The sequence below is a fragment of the Protopterus annectens genome, chromosome 14.part0 (genome assembly GCF_019279795.1).
Source record: "Protopterus annectens isolate FY-2018-M chromosome 14.part0, PAN1.0, whole genome shotgun sequence".
NCBI classification, from domain to species: Eukaryota; Metazoa; Chordata; order Ceratodontiformes; family Protopteridae; genus Protopterus; species Protopterus annectens.
Window position 1 is genome coordinate 476,483,857 of NC_056748.1, and position 23,895 is coordinate 476,507,751.

Here is a 23,895-nt window from a genome sequence, read left to right on the forward strand (position 1 = left end):
TATCCACCTTGGTACTCACCATCAGCAGCACTTGCTGCTGGATTTCCCAAGAAGAGCCTACTTTCCTTTGTCAAAGTAGGAGCGGTTACCTCCTCTTTCCTGCCTCCATCCCACCCAAGAGAAGGTCAGAGAAGCAGCTAATAAGCCGTCCTTGTCACTGTCCACAAAGTGACCTTTGTCACCTTGCAGAGAAGCTGAGTACTGCTGGTAATCCAGGAGAAAGCATGGTGGTCAATGCACAGCTAGGTCTCCACTGCCTCATCTCAGCCTGAACTACACGTATCCCTGTAGAAAAACACACACAGACACCAAAATACAACAGCTTTGTATGCTTGCTGCTTTATTCAAATGTTAGAATACAGACTTCTTTAGACTACATGTCACCTGCCACCAGGAGAATCTGTCCCATCTTCTTAGATATAGCAGAGGGAGAGGTTGGAAAACTGAGCCCCTGCCTATGTATGTTGAGAAAGAGCTGAAAAAATTCATACCCGAAGCAAAAACAGTTTTGAAAGACTCTGGTAGCTTCTTGAAGTATTTCTTCAGGAAAATGGATCCATGGACAGTGTGACTAATCTGCTGTTAGTGACAATGGATGTAAGTAATTTATTTACAGTGATACCGCATTCCTATGGGATTGAAGCAGTCCGAGATTTTTCATCTCCACTGGGATCGAACTCGAACGGGAAATGTTCCCTACTCGAACTGTCTTGGAGAACAATGTATTCTTATATGGCAGCACTTATTATTGGTAAGTATGGGGTGTAGCCATGGGCACACCATGTGCCAATAGTTATTCGAACATAGTATTGGCACAATGGGAATCAATACATGCTTTGTGTGATAACAACCCTTGGTCTACCAATATTATATACTATGGACACTTTGTGGATATTTTTATCCTCTGGAATAGGAATGAAGTTCAGCTCACGTCTTTCTGAGTATCTTGAAACCACCACAGAGTTCTTGAAATTCACGCTTCAGTACTCTAGGGATGAAATAGATTTTCTAGATATATGTCTGCAGTTAGATCAAATCAATGGCATAAGTACGAGTGTTCATAGGAAAAGCACTTGGAAGAACCATTTTCTGCATAGGATTAGTATGTATCCTGTGTTTGTCCACAGGAACATTTATGAGAATCAGTATGAGTATCTCTGTATGAGAATCAACTGATACGGATTTCCAGGTTGTGTACAGTTGAGCATACATTCCAGAAGGAATACCGGCATTTAGAAGTAAATCTGTTTAATAGGGGCAAAAATAGAGATGACCTGACAGCCAAAATCCACCCTGAAATTTTAAGACGATTGAAAGGACGTCCCTATTTCTCCAGATGCAATACTGGCAATGTGACATTGGACACATGACAAGACACAAGGAACCTTGAAGAAATCAATTTAAATTGCGTCCTTACCTTTAGTACATACACCAAGAAGGTATGTGATGTTATCAGAAGGTTCTTGCCTGTTTTGACTGAAGATGATAGAATCAAAAACATAGGAGAATGACAGAGATTCACGTTTAAGAATAAGAACATCAAAAGATTTCTTTACAGTAAAGATGGTTATCCCAAGCAGAATGTTAATATTTTGAGACAAGGAACCCACAAATGCGGAAGATGTAAAGCCTGTCAATTTATAGATAATAGCAATACTTTCACTCATCCAACCACAGGCAGAGCTATGTATTTAATGTTAAAACAGTTTGCAAAAGTGATCACCTTGTATATCTGGCATGCTGCCACCTTTTAAGATGAACCACAAGGAGAGAAGACCTCAGTGCAGCCAAAATTTATTGAAGGTTAAGCGCTTTCATCTGCGTAAGACCAGACTTAGGTTCATAGGTTTATACTAGGCTATCTGCCCTAGGGCATTTATAAGCCTAGCCCAGAGTTTTTGTGGCTTACGCCACCCCTTTCTATTGAAGGATATTATGCCCATTATTTTGCTGTGCCTCTGTCAAGCAGTGACACTGATGTAATCCCTGGGGTATACCTGCGATCTCCCATCCATTGGTCAAGATTTCTCTTCATTAACAGTCAAGCAGAAGTCAGCATTTGTCACACTCCAAGTATTCAGATTTCTAAATGAAAATCCATATTTACATGTGCACATGCCTGCACAGTTTTTACTAAATACATTTTTTATTAATTAAGTGTGTGGGTGGACATTTTATTTATACTGCCGTAGCACGTAACCAAAGAAGCATCTCTGACAGCACATGTGGTGAAGACTTCATCAGAACAATTCCCATACAAAAAAGTTACCCCTTAAATACACTCCATAAAACTCCCATGATTAATGAACAGTTAAAACTATTAAAATTTAAAGGCACAACCTGCTTTAGTTTACATATAACAGCCATTCCTTTTCATTTTTAAAATACTAGAAATACTTGTGCATTCGTTCAAGCCTGAAAACTGTGTTGCATTCAAAATTATTTGCCAACGTAATTCACATTCTTCTAATTTTTCTGGTACAATAAAGATCTTGTACATCAAAATAAATCTGTTGAATTACTAAAAATCGAAATTTATGATTACAACATTTAGCAATGTGCCTACTCAATGCATTTGTATTAACTTTTTTTTTTTTTGCAATATCCATAATATGTTCATATATCCTGGATTTAACAGTTTTTCCTACATAAAATGCAGGACAATCCAGGCACTTTTCCAGGTAAACAATGTTACTAGACAAACAATCAAAATGTGAATGTATATGCAATTTTTTTTTCATTCAACTCAAATACACACCCTGTTTCCATTATATAAGCACACTGGTTGCATCTTCCACATTTAAAATTTCCTAGTCTCCTGTAAGAGTGCCCTTCTTTATAACTACCTCATTCAAGCAGGTTTTTAAAATTTAAATCCTTTTTGAACTCACGACTGGGGGCACTTCCAAATAAATCCACTAAATCCTGGTAAAAAATTAACAACGGCCAATTTTTCTTAATAATCCCACAACTTTCTTTGCTATCCTTATTGTATGTACTAATAAAGGAAAATCGCACATTAGTTTCAATGTTACTAATATTTTTATTTTGATTTTGTAAAACCAAGGAAGGTTCATTGTTAAAATTTAATATAGGTAAATATATATATTTCTATTTCTCTTATTAATAATTTCCATACGCAAACTGTTCAATAAAGATTCAAGGTAACCCCTCACTGTAAACATTTTCAAAATGAAATTTATTTCCTGCTCAAAATCTATCTTCCTTGTGACCATCCTAACCGCCCTCACCAGTTGACCGTTCACTGTTGCTTTTTTCTGGTGAGGGGGATGACAGCTCGAATAGTCCAAATATGCATTCGAAAAAGTGGGTTTTCTAAATATTCTGGAATGTAAATGCCCCTGATCCTGGTCCAATAAAACTTCTACATCCAGATAAGAAATTCTGTTTCTATTGTATTCATAGGTAAATTTTAAAAACCCAACTGAACTGTTAATAAATTCAAAAAACTCATTTAAAACATGTAAAGGGGAACAGTGGTTCAGATGGCTACAGGAGACTGTTCAGAAAACTTGCATTCAGTTTCTAATTTATCTTGTGAAATTGACAGTGCAAATAGTGAAATGTTGTCTTATTACACCAATGGGTTGGGGTTTGATTTGTGTTCTTCTTCTGTTTTTCAATTATTTATTATTTATTTATTTGCATTTGTTAACCGGGTTGGTCCAGCTGGGTAAGAATTACCCTTTTTCAGTGGAGACCCGAGGGGAAAAGCCCCAAACAGACATACAAATACATACGAATAGAGACAAATTTACAATATTACAGAGGAAAACAGTATTATGGGCACAATGGATAAGAAAAACAAACAATGAAAGTTTGAGAATATGAGTAAGGTAGGCCAGAGGCATGCATGCAAAAGATTTATGAAAAGGTGCTCTGAGCAAGATCTCTGAATTAAGTTAAAGTAGGCAAAGAAATGATGATTTAGGTGTAGAGTTAGTAGTGTGGGAGTTTTAGGTAGGAGCATGTGAAGGACATTCCCATTTGGAGGAGAGATGGGAGAGAAGCATGGATTTGAAATTGTTGTGGTTAGGTATATTACGTAGTGGTGTGGGGAGATTGTTCCATAGTTTGGCTATAGTGTGGGATAGTAGTGGTTTACCAGTTGGGTGGATGGGAGAATTGAGATAATCTAATACTAATGTCAGTTTTAATAGTGCCATAAACTGTAACTGGTATAGGGAATTTTTTGCGTTTATATAAAAAATTCTTTGAGTTGTTTTAACTTTTATTTTATTCCATTTTTTCTTTAGTTATGTATATTTATATATTTGAAGTACATATGCTATGTCTTGTTTTTTACATAAATATATATATTTTTATATGAATTTATATACATGCGTATTCATATAACTAAGTTAGGATTTGTGTGTGTGTGTGACTGCTGCTTATATATACACCTTCCTGTTTGTTTAACGTGGATTTTATTCTGTCTCTAGTCAGCATTCGCCTTACTGTTGAAGGGGTTAATTAACTAATTAATTAATTTGATTCCTTTGCTGTGACTGGATTGGTTGCTAGTATTTTAAATTTGTTTAAATTAAGCTGTTGACTGTTTTTTGAGATCTAATGAAGCATGTTTTTACATGTGAAAGCGCTTGTACGTTGAATATACAATAAATTTGATTGATTTTTAGAGCCCGGTGGTCCTGCCTTGTGTCTTCACTTTGGATTTTTCACAATTTCTTGGCTTGGACCTTTGGGTAGCAGGATACTTTTTTACTTTTTTTTTTTATTTTTAACCTTTGCAATAGTTTTGGTGAGTTTTTAACTTCGTTTATTAAAGTTGGAACATTTTAATCATGGTGGTGCACTCTGTATCTTTTTGCCATCTTCTTAGATAGGCTGCCTAGTTGAATTCAGTCTCCTCAGCTGTTGTGTACTGTGAAACAGATAGTAATCAGCACATATCCCTGAAACAAAAAGGCAATTAGTTCACAGGGTGATGGTGTCCAATGCCAAACCAAGCACCAAATGGCTTAAAATATAAAGATTGCTCCCTCTCACTCTGCCTAATGTCTGCCTCCCACTGGTGGAGCATGTCTGAGTGGTACCTCTGCAGTTTCACATTAGCTTTACCTACACGGCTTGCCATACAGGGCAGCGCCAGTGGCACCACTCAATGTCTTGGCACTTTGGCATCAGTTTAAAAGTTATGGTCATCATACTGCCCCAGCAGGCAGTCCTGATGGTCCCTGGATAATAGGTGTAGGACCATTTTTGTTTCCTGGCTGTACCACATGGGAGCCCAAATGAAATCTGAGCCTGAAGAAAGCCCTGTGTAATATGGCTGCACGTAGTGGATACCATGCAGTGTGTATCATCAGTCAGAACAAGCAGTGGTACAAGTTTCAGTGGTCTTGCATTCACATACTGTGCACATGACCTTCTATCTGGGGCATAAGCAGATATGACCATGGTAGCCTTTGATCGTGGCTTATAATGCATACATAGCTATATAAAAAAGACACAGTTGTCATATTTTAGAAGACTGATGTGGGGAACAACTTGGGCATTGGAATGTAAATGATAAAGGAGAGATCTGCTATATGGGCAATTTGATAGCAGAAAGAAGAAGAGGTAGTGGATCCAGGACTGCAGTGTGCACATGGTTGTGGGGGAGTGTGTGAGGTAATGTAGCCAAAGGCATGGCAGGAGACTGAGGCTTACCCTGACAGGGAACCTAGTATAAAGCCATGACAAGTTACTGTCCTGCTGTGTAAGGTGTAATACAGTGTACCTTATCTACACAGACTGTAACATGTCCTGCTGGAGATATGAGGACTGCTGACAAATGGCAAGCAGTGGTAAAATACCCATTGCTGCCATCATTATGGCACAGTGTTTAAATGGAGACAGCATATTATCAGACAGGTCTGTGGCTGCTGAATGGGGTAGGGGACAATGCTGAGATGCAAATTTTTTTTATTTTTTTTTATTTTTTTAATATTTTTATTAAATTATAGCATTTTAAGTTGTAACAGGATGGCAAACGTTAATAGAAAAGATGGCAAACATTAATAGAAAAGAAAACAAACCATAATATGCTCCCATTGTTGTTATTGTTATGAAGTATACATATGTTTCCATTTTTCATTTAACATTTACTCCCAAAATTTCATAAGTTGCACTTGTCTTGCCTTTGCTTAAACCTTACTCATTCTCCTGGACATTATTCTGTAGGTATTGTTCTCACCAATTCCATTTATGTTTATGAAATTTGCTCCAGCCGGTTTTCTGAAAATCCCTCCTCCCTTTTTAACAGTTTCTGGAATATTCAGAACTTCATTTATATTGTGAATAGATTTTGCTTTCAATTTTCTAATTGCTTTTTTTTGGTAGCTCATCATGTAAACGTATTAAGACCTTACTTACTAGTAGGCAGTTCACATCCTACATCTCAGCTCAAAAAAATAATTTCTTTATGTGCAGCTGTGTTGGTTACCATTCTGTTTTTCAGATAACTGCCTCATTGGGGTTTCTTCTCCTTTTTTTTTTTTTTTTTTTTTTACTATTGTTTGGTATTGTGCTCATGTCAAACAGAGAAAATGTCAATGGAGGAGACATCTTCCCCATAAAAACCATCACAACCAGTGTCTTTTTTTTGTGTGGGTGCTTCCCATGACCACATGCACTGCTCTGACAGGCGTTTGTGCCCAAGACTTACTGTAGTCACCTCTCCTCCTTGTCTGTATATTTTGAGAACCAATGGCATAAGCTGTTGGCTCAGGGTGCTATGGCAGGTTCCTCCTGTCCTAAGGGCCAGCAGTTTGACAAGAAGGCGGCCAAAAAGTTAGGCTTGATCCGTCTGCTGTCCAGCTTTTTGCAGACATCTCTGTAGAGGCTAGTGAAAGCCCTGAAGACCATTCAATACTTTGGATTCCTCTGCTGCGACATTGTCGGGGGCTGTCATAGATCAGAGATGTTCTTCGTGTTTCACTGTTGCAGTCATTACATTTAGGTTATCTGCTTGCAGGTAGCCCTCAGTCGGCCCAATTAACAAAGTCTTGGGTCCTGCATCGGTTGCCGTCCCTTCTTCCATGACGTCAGGTTGTTAGGGGTATAAAACATACAGCCAATGCCATTACCCCAGTCTTTCTGGCCGTGCGGTGCTCGAAGCAGAAGCAGTTCGCAAATGCCGGTCGGCCGACTCCTGAAATTTTTGCTTTTGAGTTTCAGAACTGAAGTCTTCCACTAAAAGCTAAGTACCTCGTTGGGGAAACTTTTTCTTGATCCTTACCGATGTCAGTAAAAGTTAATAATTGCATTACTTGTGGAAAGCAAATACCCCATAAAGATTTTTATTCGTACTGTATTCCTTGCCTAGGCCTTGACCACGACGTACCTTGCTGTCTGTTTTGTGCTTTATTTAATCGGCGCACTATCCATCGTCTGTATATTTTCGCCTCTAAATATTTCGGTTCTAGGTTTAATTATCCAGAAATATCATCAGTTAGCCATCTGAGTACCAGGATTCAGAAAAAACACAAAGATAAAGACAGAGACAGGCTGCCAAGGTCCAAAACTGCCGACGCTTCTCCTAAGCCAGTCACCATTCGGAGTCTGGTATGCCGCGAGATGCTTCAACTATGGAACCCACGGATGTCTCTACCTTGGATGGGTCCGGAGCCACTGTGCAGGCACTGGTTTCTGAGGGTGTATTCAGGCCTATGGATTTGCATATTAAACCGACACCTCCTTCTTCTCTTAGGCCTAAATCTCAAACCATGCCTAAAAAAACAACGCCCAGGCCACATGCTCAGGCCTCTATGCCTAAAAAACAAATAAGAATGGCTGAAGATCTAATAACTCTAATCAGGGGTAGCCAACCCCCCCTTTCTAAGAGGCCTAGGACTGAAGTGATTTATGAATCTTCTGACCAGGATTCTGTTTTTTTCTGATTCTTCTGATGATCTGGATTTGCCCTTATCTGCTTATGAGGATTCTGATGCAGAGGACTCCATTCCTTCTGCTTCCCCTCCAGAGGATTTTTCTTTTGGGGAAACCTTGCATACTCTAAGGGAGCATTTCCACTGGGAAAGCCAGGATTTTTCTGATTCTAAAAAAGAGGTTTAGGGATTTCTTACTCCTACCTCAGCATAGGCCTTTAGCTATCCCTTCTGTATTAGACGTTGATGATGCTTTTTCGGTATCTATTTTGGCCCCTGATTCCTTGCCTCCTGCTCCCAGAAAACCAGACAGATACTACAGGATTTCTGAGTCACAAGTTTCTTTTTAAAAATACTATTGCGGATCCAGAGACTATTTCACTGTGGCCCAAGGGCATTAAAGCTTCTACTGCTAAAAATCCTACCCCTTCTGATAGAGACTCCAGGGCGCTGGATAGATGGGGTAAGAAGGTTCACACTTCTGCAGCCTTGGCCATTAGGGCTTTAAACTGCCAGTTTCATATGTTAAAGTATCAGCAACATGTTATTGGATTGCTTAAACAGAAAATGATGTTGATTCCTGACTGTGGGGAAAATAAAGAATTACAGGATTTAATGCATTCTGCAGAACAAGTTGGAAAACATACTTTGCAATGTGGTTTTGATTCATTAGAGGCCTCTTGCAGGGCCGCTGTTACTGGGTCTGTGCTCAGAAGGCATGGTTGGCTTAAGGAGCAATCTTTGCCTGATCATGTTAAAGCTAAATTGTTGGATGCTCCCTTAAATCAGGACAGCTTGTTTGGCAGCAGCGCTGAGGAAGTGCTTAAAAAAATGGAAGATAAAGCTAAATCTATGCAAACTGTTAAAGATTTCTTACAAGTTCAGCCTCCTAGATTTAGTAGTCACTGGCCTTCTAAGAATTGGTTCTTTCCAGCCCCTTCCAGGTCTTCTCAAGCCAAACCCAGACACAGCAAAAACCCCAGGTGTCAGTCCCAGGGGACACACAGGACTAAGCAGTGGGGGGGCATCCACTTCCAAATCTGTGAGTAATAAGACTCCCCCATGGTAAACTGTCTCAATGACTTTCTTTTAAAATTTCCAAGCATTTCTCAACTGGCTGTCCCTTTGGGGGGAAAGATTGCTCTTCATGCAAAGAACTGGGAACTCATTACCCAGGACAAATGGGTTTTAAATATAGTGTCCCAGGGATACAGATTTCACTTCCACACGTTGTCAACACCAATCAGGTGGCCGGACCTACCCCCAAATCAGTGGGCAGAGGCCCAAAAACAAGTACTTTCTCTCTTAAGCATGAGGGGCTATTCAGCTGGTACCAGAAGAGGAAAAGGGACAGGGTTTCTACTTGAGACTTTTCCTGGTACCCAGAAAAGACAATTCATGGCATCCTATCCTGGACCTGTCTACTCTAAACACCTTTTTGGAGATTCCAAAATTCAAGATACTGACTCTTCAACAATTACTTCCTATGCTAGGCAAAGATGCCTGGTTGGCAACACTAGATTTAAAAGAAGCATACCTGCACATCCCAATCAGGGAATCTTGCAGAAGATGCCTACAATCCAAAGCAGGCTACGCCCACTATCAGTTCTCTGCACTGCCCTTTGGCTTATCTACTGCGCCCAGGGTATTCACAAAGTGCCTAGCTCCAGTTATTGCATTTTGCAGGCAAAGAAATATTCAAATATACCCATACCTGGATGATTGTCTAATTCAGGCAGAAAGCCTGGACATACTTTTGAATCATCTGACCTTTGTACAAAGGGTTCTAACTTGTGTGGGGTACACCATAAATGAAAAGAAATTACACCTGGTACCCTGTCAACAAGTTATATTCCTGGGAGCAAGCTTGAATACAACTTTCCAGATGGCTTACCTCACGCCAGAGAAACAAATTAATTTGACAACCTACTACTTCAGACAAGTGGCCACAAAGACCCTGCTATCTGCAAGACAAATACTGCAAGCCTTGGGGTTCATGGCCTCTTGCATTCTCCATATGCAAGACTGCATATGAGGAAACTACAGTGGTATCTGAAAAGCCTATGGTGTCAACATTCTCCGGATCTAGAAGCAATGATTCCTATACCTTGCCTATGCCTAGAGTTCCTTTGGTGGGGACAGGCCTGCCACCAAAACAAGGGACTACCTTTCACACCACCCCCTGCTGCCCAAACCCTAACAGACACATCAGACTACGCATGGGGGGCTCACTTAGCAGTGAAGTGCATTCAGGGCAAATGGAACCCAAGTCAAATGCACCTGCATATCAATCAAAAAGAAATGTTAGCTGTACAGAATGCTCTGACAGCCTTCAAGGACCACATTCTTCCAGTACAACTAATGGTAAAGACGGACAACACCACTGTTATGTGGTACATAAACAAGCAGGGGGGTACACATTCTTACCCCCCTCTGCAGACTAACCATTGTATTGTGGAACACAGCCTTGAGCTACCAAGTGCACCTACAAGCTCAATTCCTGCCAGGAAAATTAAATACACTGGCAGACAGACTAAGCAGAAACCTCATGGACCCACACGAGTGGAAACTGGAAACAAGGATTTTCAACATGTTGACAAGCAAATGGGGGAGCCCAGATATAGACCTGTTTGCCTCTCCCCAGAACTACCAATTGGACAAATTTTGCACAAGGACTCCCCACAAACAAGCCTGGAAAGTGGATGCTCTGTCCTTCCGCTGGAAAAACCTATCAGTCCATGCCTTCTCCCCTCTGCCTCTGCTCTCCAAAGTACTACTAAAAATCAAACAGGACAAACCAAGGATGAACTGGCCACGCCAACACTGGTACCCCCTCCTGCGCAGTGTGTCACAGTTATCCCCATGGCACCTGCTCAGACTCCTTCCCTGTTGTCTCAGCAGGAGAACCAGATTCTGCACCCTCAGCTTCTAACACTGAACCTTGCAGCCTGGCTAATTACATAATCTCTCCTTTACCATCCCTCAGTAAGCCTGTGATTGATATCATTTTAGAGGCAAGGAGGCCTAGTACTAGAAAATCTTATGCTGAAAAATGGAAAATATTCTGTACCTGGAACCAGTCTCAAGGGATGAGCACTGCAGAGCCCAATTTTACCTCAGATTTTACAATACTTAACTGAGATGCTTCACAAGGGCCTGTCTTTTTCCTCCATTAAAATCCACGCCTCAGCCATTTCAGCTCATTATAACATAGAACCTCCCCTCTTCTCTCGTCCACTGCTCAGGCAGTTCCTCAGATGGGCCAAAAATTTGAGACCATCCAGGAGAGCTCCAACCCCAGCCTGGGATCTTAACTTTGTTTTGGAGAAACTCACTCTACCTCCTTTCGAGCCAGCTGCTACTGCAGACTTAAAATTTCTTTCTTGGAAAACAGCTTTCCTTTTAGCAATCACTTCAGCTAGAAGGGTATCTGAATTACAGGCCTTTATGGCAGTGGAGCCTTTCATCATCTTTCATGCGGACAGGGCATCCCTCAGAACCAATCCATCTTTCATGCCCAAGGTGGTATCCAGTGTGGCTCTTAATCAGTCCATTCATTTGCCAACCTTCTTTCCCAATCCATATAAGAAAGGGGAACGGATACTGCATTCCTTAGATGTGCACAGACAACTTAGATTCTACTTAGATTCTACTTGGACAGGACTAAACCTCAAAGGAAATCTGAACTGCTGGTGGCATTTTCTGCAGGGGCAGAGGGGAAGGTTATTTCAAAACAAACTATTTCTAAATGGATAGGCCATTGCATTAATTTCTGCTATAAGCAACCTTAGAAAACCTATCCACCAGGGGAACAAACCTCACTCCACCAGGGCTGCATCTACCTCTACAGCCTTTCTCAGAGGCGTCCCTACCAGGGACATCCTAGAAGCTGCTACCTGGAGTTCTGTACATACTTGCATTATCACATGCCAATTTTCTCTAAATCCAGAGCTGGCTTTGCCACTGCAGTCTTGCAGGGCCTTATAGCTGGTCCTAATGCTATCTAAATTCCTCCCTTCAACCATAGCTTTGGGAATCTACCCAAATGTAATTACTGCGTCAGTGAAACACGAAGAACATAGTACAGTTGTGTACACTTACCATAAATGTAGATGTTCGAGCGTATTCACTGTTGCAGTCATGGTTACCCTCCCGCCAGCCCCCTAACTTCTTTTGGCTATACCTCTACTTTCCTTTACTATGCTTAAAAGCCTTTTTGGTGTATTTGCTTTTTTGTTGGAGGTATATCATTGTACTTTTATATTTAATTGCTTCCCATTAGGGAGGCACGTGACATCTGGGGCAAGAAAAACTGATGTAATGGCGTCGGCTGCATGTTTTATACCCCTGACGACCTGACGTCATAGAAGAAGGGACAGCAACCGATGCATGACCCAAGACTTTATTAATCAGGCCGACTGAGGGCTACATGCAAGCAGATAACCCAAATGTAATGACTGCAACAGTGAATACACTCGAACATCTACATTTATGGTAAGTGTACACAACTGTACATTCTCGCAGGTCCTTTGAGGCTTTTCCAGCATCTGCACCTGACTTTGATGGGGCATCCACAGCTAATACCAGAGGGATTCCTCAGATTTTAGTGAGGGAGGAAATTCTTGCTGTCATTGAGACACATCACGGGTCTGATCCTCAAAGGGTTTCCGGGCGGGCATCCATCCCGCAGAAAACGAAACCGGAAACTAAGCATCTTTCCCCTATTAAGGATCCCAGTAGTGAATAACAGGATTTCACTCAGGGTTGATTTAATGCTTTAATGGCCATGAAGCCTGGTGTCTGTTCTTGACCCCCCCCCCCCTGGTCTTCCACTGCCGATGTCCTTCATGGATGCATCTGCAGTCATAACAACTGGGTTGTCCTGTCGTCAGGCAGCCCTGCAGTCGGCCGGATTCCAAAGTCCGGGTCCGGCTTCGGCTGATGTCGCACTTCACCCGACGTCATCTCTGCTGGTCTCCGGGTATAAAAGCATCAGCCGACGCCATTTTCTTCAGTCTTTCTTGCCGCGTGGCGCCCGAAGCAGAAGCTGTTCGCAAGTGCCGGTCGGTCGGATCCAGAGATTTCTACTACCGAATACTACTTCGAAGACTTCTAAAAGCTAAGTACCCCGTTGGGGACTCTTTCTTGCCTCAGCCGATGTCAGAAAAAGTCAATAACTGTTTAACTTGTGGGAAACAAATACCTCATAAAGATTTCCACTCTTACTGTTTGCCTTGTTTAGGCCCAGACCACGACGTAGCAGCCTGTTCGGCCTGTGCTTCATTCAACCGACGAACGCTTAGGCGTCGGTCGCAGTTTGCTGAACAGTTTTTCGGTTCAGAATTTGCGTACATTATGCCGTCGGATCCTCCGACTACCCAAATTGTTAAGAAACGCAAAGAAAAAGACCGACACTCGCGGTCCACGGTTTCGGCCGAAACCATGGTGAAGCAAACCGCGAGTGTCTCGGTTTCGGCCGAAACCGAGAAAACTGATCAAAGCACAGCTGAATCTTTGACTACTTCTGAGGTTCCTGCTACCTTACTTGAATCGGCCTCTGAAATTTTACCTACTACAGTGGTTTCTAGGGAATTATCAGACACCATCCCTTTGGATGTCTCTACCCCAGCACGTGGTGCTGCTAGGCCTCCTGCAGCCATGTCCATTAAGGCCTTTGCCAGGGCTAAAGCAGCCAAGTCTACTAAATCAGTGCCTGTTAAACCCCCCTCAACCAGGCCTACTTCTAGTTCACAAATGCTTACTCTGGCAGAAGATTTAATATCCTTAATTAGGGGATCTCAATCTCATCCAGACAGGGCCTCTCAGCCCCCAGAGAAGAGACCTAGGGCAGAGCCCCCCGAGCCTGTGTCCTCTGATGATTCTGCGGATGACTCAGATATTACAGACCAACCAGAGGCTCCTTTCTCCAATTATGAAGACTCAGATGCTGAAGAATCCATCCCAGCTGCTTCTCCACCTGAAGAATTCTCATTTGGGGAAACCTTACATGCCATGCGAGAACAATTCCAATGGCAGCAACAGGATTTCTCAGATTCCAGAAAAAGACTTAGGACTTTTCTGCACCTTCCACAACACAGGCCCTTAGCTATACCTCCTGTCCTCTCTGTTGTGGACGATGCCTTTAATGATGTCTGCTCTGCACCATACTCCTTACCTCCTGCCCCTGCCAAACCAGACAGATTTTACAGGGTACCAGACACGCATCATCACCTATACAAGGCCCCACTTGCAGACCCCGAAACTATTTCCCAGGGGCCTAAGGCAGTAGCCTCGACCACAGCAAAAAACCCTATTCCTTCTGAAAGGGAAGCCAGGTCTTTAGATAGATGGGGCAAAAAAGTTTATACCTCAGCTACTCTCTCAGCTAGAGCTTTAAACTGTCAGTTTCACATGATACAATACCAAGAGTTTATGCTTGATCAGTTAACTAAAAAACTATCATCTGATGACTCTATAGATAAGAAATATGTATTAGAAATGGTAAATAACATACAACAGGTTAGTAACCATTCCTTAAAATGTGGCTATGATGCACTGGAGGCTTCATTTAGATCAGCCATGACTGGCACAGTGATAAGAAGACATGCATGGCTGAAGGAACAAGTCTTACCGGATCATGTTAAAGCTAAGTTATTAGATGCTCCTATGGATAAGACCAGTTTGTTTGGTACACCTGCCCAGCAGGTAATGAAGAAAATGGAAGAAAAGGCAAAATCTGTTCAAACGGTTAAAGATTTCTTGCAGGTTCAGCCCCCAAGGTTTAGCAGGAACTGGCCTGCCAAAAATTGGTCCTTTCCTGACTCCACAAGATCCCAAAGGGGCAGGAATAGACGTCTCAGAGGCAGACACCAATCCAGAGGAGGTGCCTACAGAGGACGACAGTGGCAAGGTAATAACAGAGGTACAGACTCAGCCACTACCACTACAACGGCACAATCACAGTGACTTAACTCTACATCCGCCTACCAGGGAACAAATAGCAGCTCCATTAGGCGGAAAATTAACCTTATTTTCGAAAAACTGGCACTACATCACAAAAGACAAGTGGATTTTGCAAACCATAGACCAAGGTTACCAATTCCACTTTCACACTTTACCAGTCAAAAGAGGAATGCCAAACCTGCCTCCAAATCAAAAAACAGAAGCTCTACAGCAGATAATGCAATTAGCAAAGATGAGAGCTGTGGAAAGAGTGCCAATAACAGAACAAGGCAAAGGATTTTACTCCAGACTATTCCTAGTTCCAAGAAAGGAAAAAAGTTGGAGACCTATTCTCGACCTGTCCACCTTAAATACATACATCATTGCCCCAAAATTCAAAATGCTGACCCTACAGCAACTTCTTCCCATGCTGGGCAAGGAGTGTTGGCTGGTAACTCTAGATCTCAAGGAGGCATACCTGCACGTCCCCATTCGACCTATTTGCAGAAGATACCTCAGATTTCTTGCAGGATCAGAGCATTATCAATTCTCAGCATTGCCCTTTGGCTTATCTACTGCGACCAGAGTATTCACAAAATGCCTGGCATCAGTAATCGCCCACTGCAGACTACAGGGAATCCAAATTTATCCATACCTGGACGACTGCCTGCTACAAGGGGACAACAAAAGCAAGCTGACAACAGATTTACAAAGGGTCATTTACTTGCTACAAGCACTGGGATACACAGTCAATTTACAAAAGTCAAGACTGATACCATCCCAAACAAGGACATTCCTGGGCGCGGAATTGGACACTGTAAAACAAATGGCATTCCTAACCAGAAAAACAAAAGAACTCCCTCTTTACTTCTTGGCTCTAACAAAACAGAACAAGTTAACAGCAAGAAAGGTCCTGCAGGCCTTGGGCTACATGGCATCATGCATAATCTTGGTTCCACATGCCAGACTACATATGAGAAAACTACAGTGGTACCTAAGGAATTTATGGTCCCAACACAGGCACAGCCTAGAAGCAGAAATTCCACTAATCCCATGCCTAAAACAGGAGTTCCTATGGTGGGCACAGGCATGCCAGTCAAACCCAGGCCTACCCTTTCACAGCTATCGAGCAAGCCAGACCATCACAACAGACGCCTCAGACCTAGGATGGGGGGCTCACATGCTGGACAAATGCGTACAAGGATTGTGGACGCAAGATCAACTCCACCTGCACATCAACCTAAAAGAAATGCTGGCAGTAAAACTGGCAATCCAAAATTTCAGACCATTTCTCAAAGAGGGCCATTTGATGATAAGGACAGACAACACCACAGTAATGTGGTACATCAACAAGCAGGGAGGCACTCATTCATACCCCCTATGCAGAATGACTTTGGAGCTTTGGAACCTGGCACTCAGCTACAACATCCAGTTACAGGCAATATTTGTACCGGGAAAGGACAATACTCTAGCAGACATATTGAGCAGAACCACATCGGATGCCCACGAATGGATGCTACACCCGGACATCTTCAAGACCATCTCAAAGAAATGGGGAAGACCACAGATAGATCTATTCGCTTCCCCTCTCAATCACCAACTCAAAAAATTCTGCACAAGGACATTCCACCCACTTGCATGGAAAGTGGATTCGCTCTCTTTCAGCTGGAAAGGCCTAACAGCATATGCATTTCCACCTCTTCCCTTGATACACAAGGTATTACTAAAAATCAAGGAGGAACGTCCAAGGATAACCCTGATAGCTCCAAACTGGCCAAGACAACACTGGTACCCATTACTGAGGAGCATGTCTCGGGACAACATGTGGCCAATACCCCTGATGCCTTTGATGTTAACTCAGAACAACTACAGCAGCATGCATCCAAACCTAAAAACGTTGCAACTGACTGCATGGAACATCACATAGCAGCAACTAACCCAGAACTTTCACAAAGGGTTAAAGACATTATCCTTGAAGCCCGCAGACCTTCAACAAGAAGGAACTATGCAGGAAAATGGAAAAGGTTTGTCAGTTGGAGCACTGAAAGAGGAAAAGATGTGTCAATTATAGATATGGCTAACATTCTGGAGTATCTGGCAGAGCTTCTACATACAGGCCTGTCCTATTCCTCCATCAAGATACATGCATCAGCTATTTCAGCAGAATACAGCTTTGATCCACCTGTCTTTTCACATCCTTTACTCAGGCAGTTCCTCAGAGGAATCAAGAATGTAAAACCTCCAAGGAAACCACCATTGCCAGCTTGGGATTTGAACTTTGTGCTAGAAAAATTGACACTCGCACCTTTTGAACCAGCAGCTACAGCAGACCTACAGCTTCTATCGTGGAAAACTGCTTTCCTACTGGCAATAACCTCAGCAAGGAGGGTCTCTGAACTCCAGGCCCTAATGGCGGTACAGCCCTTCCTAATCTTCCACCAAGATAGTGTCCATGAGGACTAATCCTACGTTTATGCCTAAGGTGATATCCAGAGTGTCTTTAAACCAGGCAATCCACCTACCTACCTTCTTTCCCAACCCACAAAACAGGGGGGAAAGATTGCTGCATTCCTTGGATGTACATAGACAGTTACGCTACTACCTGGACAGAACAAAAAGTAGCAGAAAAACTGACCAGCTTTTTGTAGCCTATGCAACAGGAAGGGAAGGAAAAGCAATTTCCAAACAGACAATCTCCAAATGGATAGGAAATTGCATACGGTTCTGCTACTCCTTCCATGGAAAACCAATTCCACAGAACATAAGGCCTCATTCTACAAGGGCAACAGCCACTACCACAGCCTTCCTACGAGGTGTGGCAACAAAGGACATTATTGAGGCGGCTACTTGGACCTCCGTGCATACATTTGCCAAGCATTATAACTTACCAATGTACTCCAGATCCCGAGCAGGGTTTGCCACTGCTGTGCTGCAAGGGATCCTAACCACACCATAATCTATTTTTTTCCTCCTCCCTTAGTTGGCTATGGTATTCTACCCAGTTGTTATGACTGCAGATGCATCCATGAAGGACATAGTACAGTTTTGTACCTACCATAAATGTAGATGTCCGAACTGGATAGCATCTGCAGTCAGGATTACCCTCCCGCCTTCCCCTCTGTGGTACTCCTAGGGTATTTACCCTCCTAATAGCTAGCTAGTGGGGGGAGTCTCTTATGGTGTATTTGTTTGTATATATGTACATACATGCTTATTTTCTGAGTTTGCCTTCTATCCTTTTGGAAACATTGGCATTTATCCAAATTTTAGCCTTCCAGGAAGGGCAACTGGCATCTGGGGCAAGAAACACTGAAGAAAATGGCGTCGGCTGATGCTTTTATACCCGGAGACCAGCAGAGATGACGTCGGGTGAAGTGCGACATCAGCCGAAGCCGGACCCGGACTTTGGAATCCGGCCGACTGCAGGGCTGCCTGACGACAGGACAACCCAGTTGTTATGACTGCAGATGCTATCCAGTTCGGACATCTACATTTATGGTAGGTACAAAACTGTACTTTATGAGGCCTAGGGAATTGATCTTATCAGATGAGGATTTAGATTCTCTGGAAGAATCCTTGGCTTATTCTCAAATTTCTTCCCCCCTGGACTATGGTTCAGAGGAAGGGGATTCTTTGAGTCCATATTCCCCCTTGGAAGAATTGTCCTTTTGGGTACTATTGATGGACTACTTGAAGTGTGACTGTTTCCAGGTCTCTGATATTCAAAAGAGGTACTATGAGCTTCTTTAAATGGAGTCTCCTAAGCCTTCAGCTTCCCCTCCTGTTTTGGCTGCCCTATTGGATACTTTTCCTGCAGCCTAGTAGCATCTGACTTTCAGCTTTCTGCCCGTAAGAAACCTGATATATTCTATAATGTGCCTGAAAACTGCAAATTTCTTTATAAGTGCCTTTCTGTTTACCTGTCTTTAAATTTTTCTGGACAGACCATCTAAGTTATTGCCATCTACTAATCTCCTTCCCTCTAATAAGGACAGTTGTATGGTATGGAAAGGCTGGACAAGAAGGTTTATACTGCTGACACCTTGTCCTTTAGGGACATTAACTGCCAGACTGATATAACTAGGTTGTTTTGTCTGTCCTTTCCCAAGTTTCCAAGGTGGTATCTGACCATCCCTATTCTAAAGGGATGGTCTCTGCCCTGTCCTTGTTTGGGTCCACTTCTCAAGTTTCCTGTCTTGCAACAAATGCAGCTATGATGCAGCTGATGCCTTTGCCAGGGCTGCTGCCTTTGTTTCAGTGATGAGATGTTATTCCTGGCCACAACTTCAGGCCATGCCTGATGACATCAAGGCCAAGCTTTTGGATGCCCCTCTGGGTAACAAAAGTCTTTTTGAGACTGCTGCTGATGACTTATTTAAATCTTTCCAGGATATGGGTAAGGCCTTACAGGAAATTAGGCATATTTTGATTCCTCCATTCCTGAGTTTGAGGAACTATCCTTCCAAGTCTGCTTTTGTTCGTAGACAGTCTCACTTCCCTCCTATGGATAGGAAGGGTTCTAGACATGTTCCTCCTGCTAAGTCTACTCAGACTCCTTCCTCCTAGAAACCTTCTTTTCAGGATAAACCTGGTACTATTTGGCATTTAACCTTCCCTTCTCCTTGGGCAGGTCCCCTTGTCTCTTTGCCTCTCATTGTCTCTTTCAAATTGGCATCAGATCACCTCAGATTCTTGGGTTCTGTCTGTTATCAGTCAGGGATATTGCATGGTTTGAAAATACCTTCCTCTGTATTCAGGCATTCCTCAACCTCCTTGAGAACAGCTTCCTCATTTTTCAGGGGATGTCCTTCAAGGATGCATCTGCAGTCCTTACAAATGGGTTGTCCTGTCGTCAGGCAGCCCTTTGGTCGGCCGGATTCCAAAGTCTGGGTCTGGCCTCGGCTGGTGTCGCACTTCACCCGACGTCATAGCTGCAGTTCTTCGGGTATAAAGGCATCAGCCGACGCCATTTTCCTCAGTCTTTCTTGCCGCGTGGCGCCCGAAGCAGAAGCTGTTCGCAAGTGCCGGTCGGTCAGAACCAGAGATTACTACTACCGAATACTTCTTCTACTACCGAAGACTTCTAAAAAGCTAAGTACCCCGTTGGGGACTCTTTCTTGCCTCAGCCGATGTCAGAAAAAGTGAATAACTGTTTAACTTGTGGGAAACAAATACCTCATAAAGATTTCCACTCTTACTGCTTACCTTGTTTAGGCCCAGACCACGACATAGCAGCTTGTCTAGCCTGTGCTTCTTTTAACCGACGGACGCTTTGACGCCGGTCGGAATTTGCTGAGGAGTTTTTCGGCTCAGATTTTGCTTACATTATGCCATCGGATCCTCCGACTACGCAAATATCTAAAAAGCGCAAGGAAAAGGACCGACACTCGCGGTCCGCGGTTTCGGCCGAAACTGCGGTTAAGCCAACCGCGAGTGTCTCGGTTTCGGCTGAAACCGAGCTCGCGGTTCTTCCTTCAGCCGAAAACTTACCTCCTACCGAGGCCTCATCCAACCTGGTGGAATCGGCTTCTGAAATCCCACCTGCTCTTGCAGGTTCCCAGGAATTATCTGATACTATACCCTTGGATATTTCAACCCCTGCACGTGGAGCTGCTGGGCCACCTGCAACCATGTCGATTAAGGCCTTTGCCAGGGCTAAAGCAGCTAAATCTACCAAATCTGTGCCTGCTAAGACCCCCTCTCACAGGCCTAGCTCTAGTTCACAAATGCTTAGTCTAGCAGAGGATCTCATTTCTTTGATCCGGGGATCCCAACCTCACCCAGACAGGGCCTCTCACCCACTTCCAGAGAAGAGGCCTAGAGCAGAGCCCCCTGAGCCAGTTTCTACAGATGACTCCTCTGATGATTCAGATAATTCAAACCCTCCAGAGGGCCCTTTCTCCCCTTATGAAGAGTCCATTCCTTCTGCCTCTCCGCCTGAGGAATTTTCCTTTGGGGAAACCTTGCATGCTATGAGGGAACAATTTCAGTGGCAGGGCCAGGATTTTTCATACTCTAGAAAAAGGCTTAGAACCTTTCTGCATTTACCACAGCATAGGCCTTTAGCCATCCCTCCAGTTCTCTCTGTTGTGGATGATGCATTTAATGATGCTTGTACTGCTCCTGATTCACTACCTCCGGCCCCTGCTAAGCCCGATAGGTACTACAGGGTCCCGGACACACATTATCATTTGTATAAGGCTCCTTTTGCAGATCCCGAAACTATCTCCCAGGGACCTAAGGCTGTAGCAGCTACCTCTGCCAAAAACCCCCTCCCCTCTGAAAGGGAATCCAGGTCCTTAGAGAGATGGGGTAAAAAAGTTTACACTTCTGCTACTCTTTCAGCTAGGGCCTTGAACTGTCAATTCCACATGATCCAGTATCAAGAATTTATGTTAGACCAGTTAACTAAAAAGCTGTCCTCGGATGAACCATTAGACAAAAAATCTATTCAGGAAATGGTACATAACGTTCAGCAGATCAGTAATCATTCCTTAAAATGCGGCTATGATGCACTGGAAGCTTCCTTTAGATCAGCCATGACTGGCACAGTGATCAGAAGACATGCATGGTTAAAAGAGCAGGCCTTACCAGACCATGTCAAATCAAAGCTACTAGATGCTCCCATGGACAAGATCCATTTGTTTGGCTCTCCTGCACAACAGGTGCTGAAGAAGATGGAAGAGAAGGCAAAATCTGTCCAGACAGTGAAAGATTTCTTACAGGTCCAACCTCCAAGATTTAGCAGGAATTGGCCCTCCAAGAATTGGTCCTTTCCAGACACCTCCAGAGCTCAGAGAGGCAGGAATAGGCGCTCAAGAGGCAGAGGTCAATCCAGAGGTGCCTACAGGGGCGTCAGTGGCAGGCTAACAACCAGCGAGGTACAGCCACAGATACAGCCACCACCACTACTACAGGACAATCACAGTGACTTGGCTCTGGCACCGCCTACCAGGGAACAACTAGAAGCACCCTTAGGCGGCAGCTAGCCTTATTTTCAGTAAACTGGCATTACATCACAGGAGACAAGTGGATTTTGCAGACAATAGACCAAGGTTACAGGTTTCACTTCCATACTCTACCAAGGAAGAGAGGAATGCCAAACCTACCTCCAAATCAAAAGGCAGAAGCTCTAAAACAAATAACTCACTTACTAAGGATGAGAGCTGTAGAAAAGGTACCATCTATGGAGCAAGGACAGGGATTTTACTCCAGACTCTTCCTGGTACCAAGAAAAGAAAACCAATGGAGACCTATTCTTGACCTGTCCGCTTTAAACACATTCCTCATTGTCCCAAAATTCAAAATGCTGACCCTACAGCAGCTTCTTCCCATGTTGGGCAAGGAGTCTTGGCTGGTAACTCTAGATCTCAAGGAGGCATACCTGCACGTCCCCATACGACCAAATTGCAGAAGATACCTCAGATTTCTTGCAGGATCAGAGCATTATCAATTCTCAGCATTGCCCTTTGGCTTATCTACTGCGCCCAGAGTGTTCACGAAATGCCTGGCATCAGTAATTGCTCATTGCAGGCTTCAGGGAATCCAAATCTACCCTTACCTGGACGACTGCCTGTTACAAGCGGACAACAAAAACAAGCTAACAGAAGACTTGAAAAGGGTCATTTATCTACTGCAAGCCCTGGGATACACAGTCAATATAAAAAAGTCAAGGCTGATACCATCCCAAAGGATAACCTTTTTGGGTGCAGAGCTGGACACATCAAAACAAATGGCATTCCTAACAGTAGAAAAACACGAGAAACTCCCTCTTTACTTCTTGGCATTAACAAAGCAGAACCAGCTAACAGCAAGAAAAGTCCTGCAAGCTTTGGGTTTCATGGCATCCTGCATAATATTGGTTCCACATGCCAGACTGCATATGGGAAAGTTACAGTGGTACCTAAGGAATTTATGGTCCCAGCACAAGCACAGCCTAGAAACCCAAATTCCAATAATCCCATGCCTGAAACAAGAATTCCAATGGTGGGCTCAGGCCTGTCAATCAAACAAAGGACTGCCCTTCCACAGCACTCAACCAAGCCAGACAATCACAACGGACGTCTCAGACCTCGGTTGGGGGGCGCACATGCTGGACAAGTGCATACAAGGTTTATGGACTCAAGACCAGCTGCACCTACACATAAATCAAAAGGAAATGCTGGCAGTAAAACTGGCAATTCAGGCATTCAGACCATTTCTTCGACAAGGTCAACTGTTGATAAGGACAGACAACACCACAGTTATGTGGTACATCAACAAACAGGGAGGCACACATTCGTACCCTCTATGCCGGATGGCAATGGACCTCTGGAATGTGGCCCTGAGCTACAACATTCAGTTGCAAGCAATTTTTGTGCCAGGAAAAGAAAACATTCTAGCAGACATCCTAAGCAGAACTACCACGGATGCCCACAAATGGATGCTGCATCCGGACATCTTCAAAACCATTACAAGAAAGTGGGGACTACCAGAAATAGACTTATTTGCACCCCTACGCAATCACCAACTGAAGAAATTCTGCACAAGGACGTACCACCCACTTGCTTGGAAAGTGGACTCCCTATCTTTCAGTTGGAAAAACCTGACAGCATATGCATTCCCACCACTAACTTTGATGCACAAGGTGCTATTGAAAATCAAAGAGGACCGTCCAAGGATCATACTGATAGCTCCAGACTGGCCAAGGCAACATTGGTACCCATTACTGAGGAGCATGTCTCGGGAACAAATATGGACTCTACCTCTAGTACCCTTACTGTTAACACAGAACAACTACAACACCCTGCATCCAAACCTGAAAACACTGCAGCTGACTGCCTGGAACATTGCATAAGACCAAATAACCCAAATTTATCCCAAAGAGTTAAAGACATTATCTTGGAGGCTCGCAGACCCTCAACAAGAAAAAATTATTCAGCAAAATGGAAAAGATATCACATTTGGAGTACTGCAAAGGGAGAAAATTTGTCACTGGTAAACATAGCCAACATCCTGGAATACTTGGCAGAGCTCTTCCACAACGGCCTGTCCTATTCTT

General features: G+C 43.3%; 1 protein-coding gene across 1 annotated transcript in view; it reads left to right on the plus strand.

Moving 5' to 3' along the window:
- Window positions 1-720: 720 nt before the first annotated feature.
- MMS19 (MMS19 homolog, cytosolic iron-sulfur assembly component) overlaps window positions 721-23,895 on the plus strand; it is a 2,295,919-nt gene continuing 2,272,744 nt past the window's right edge. Inside the window, exon 1 of the mRNA XM_044055580.1 lies at window positions 721-751. Coding sequence (XP_043911515.1) covers window positions 721-751 — 31 coding nt within the window. The remainder of the gene's footprint in view (window positions 752-23,895) is intronic.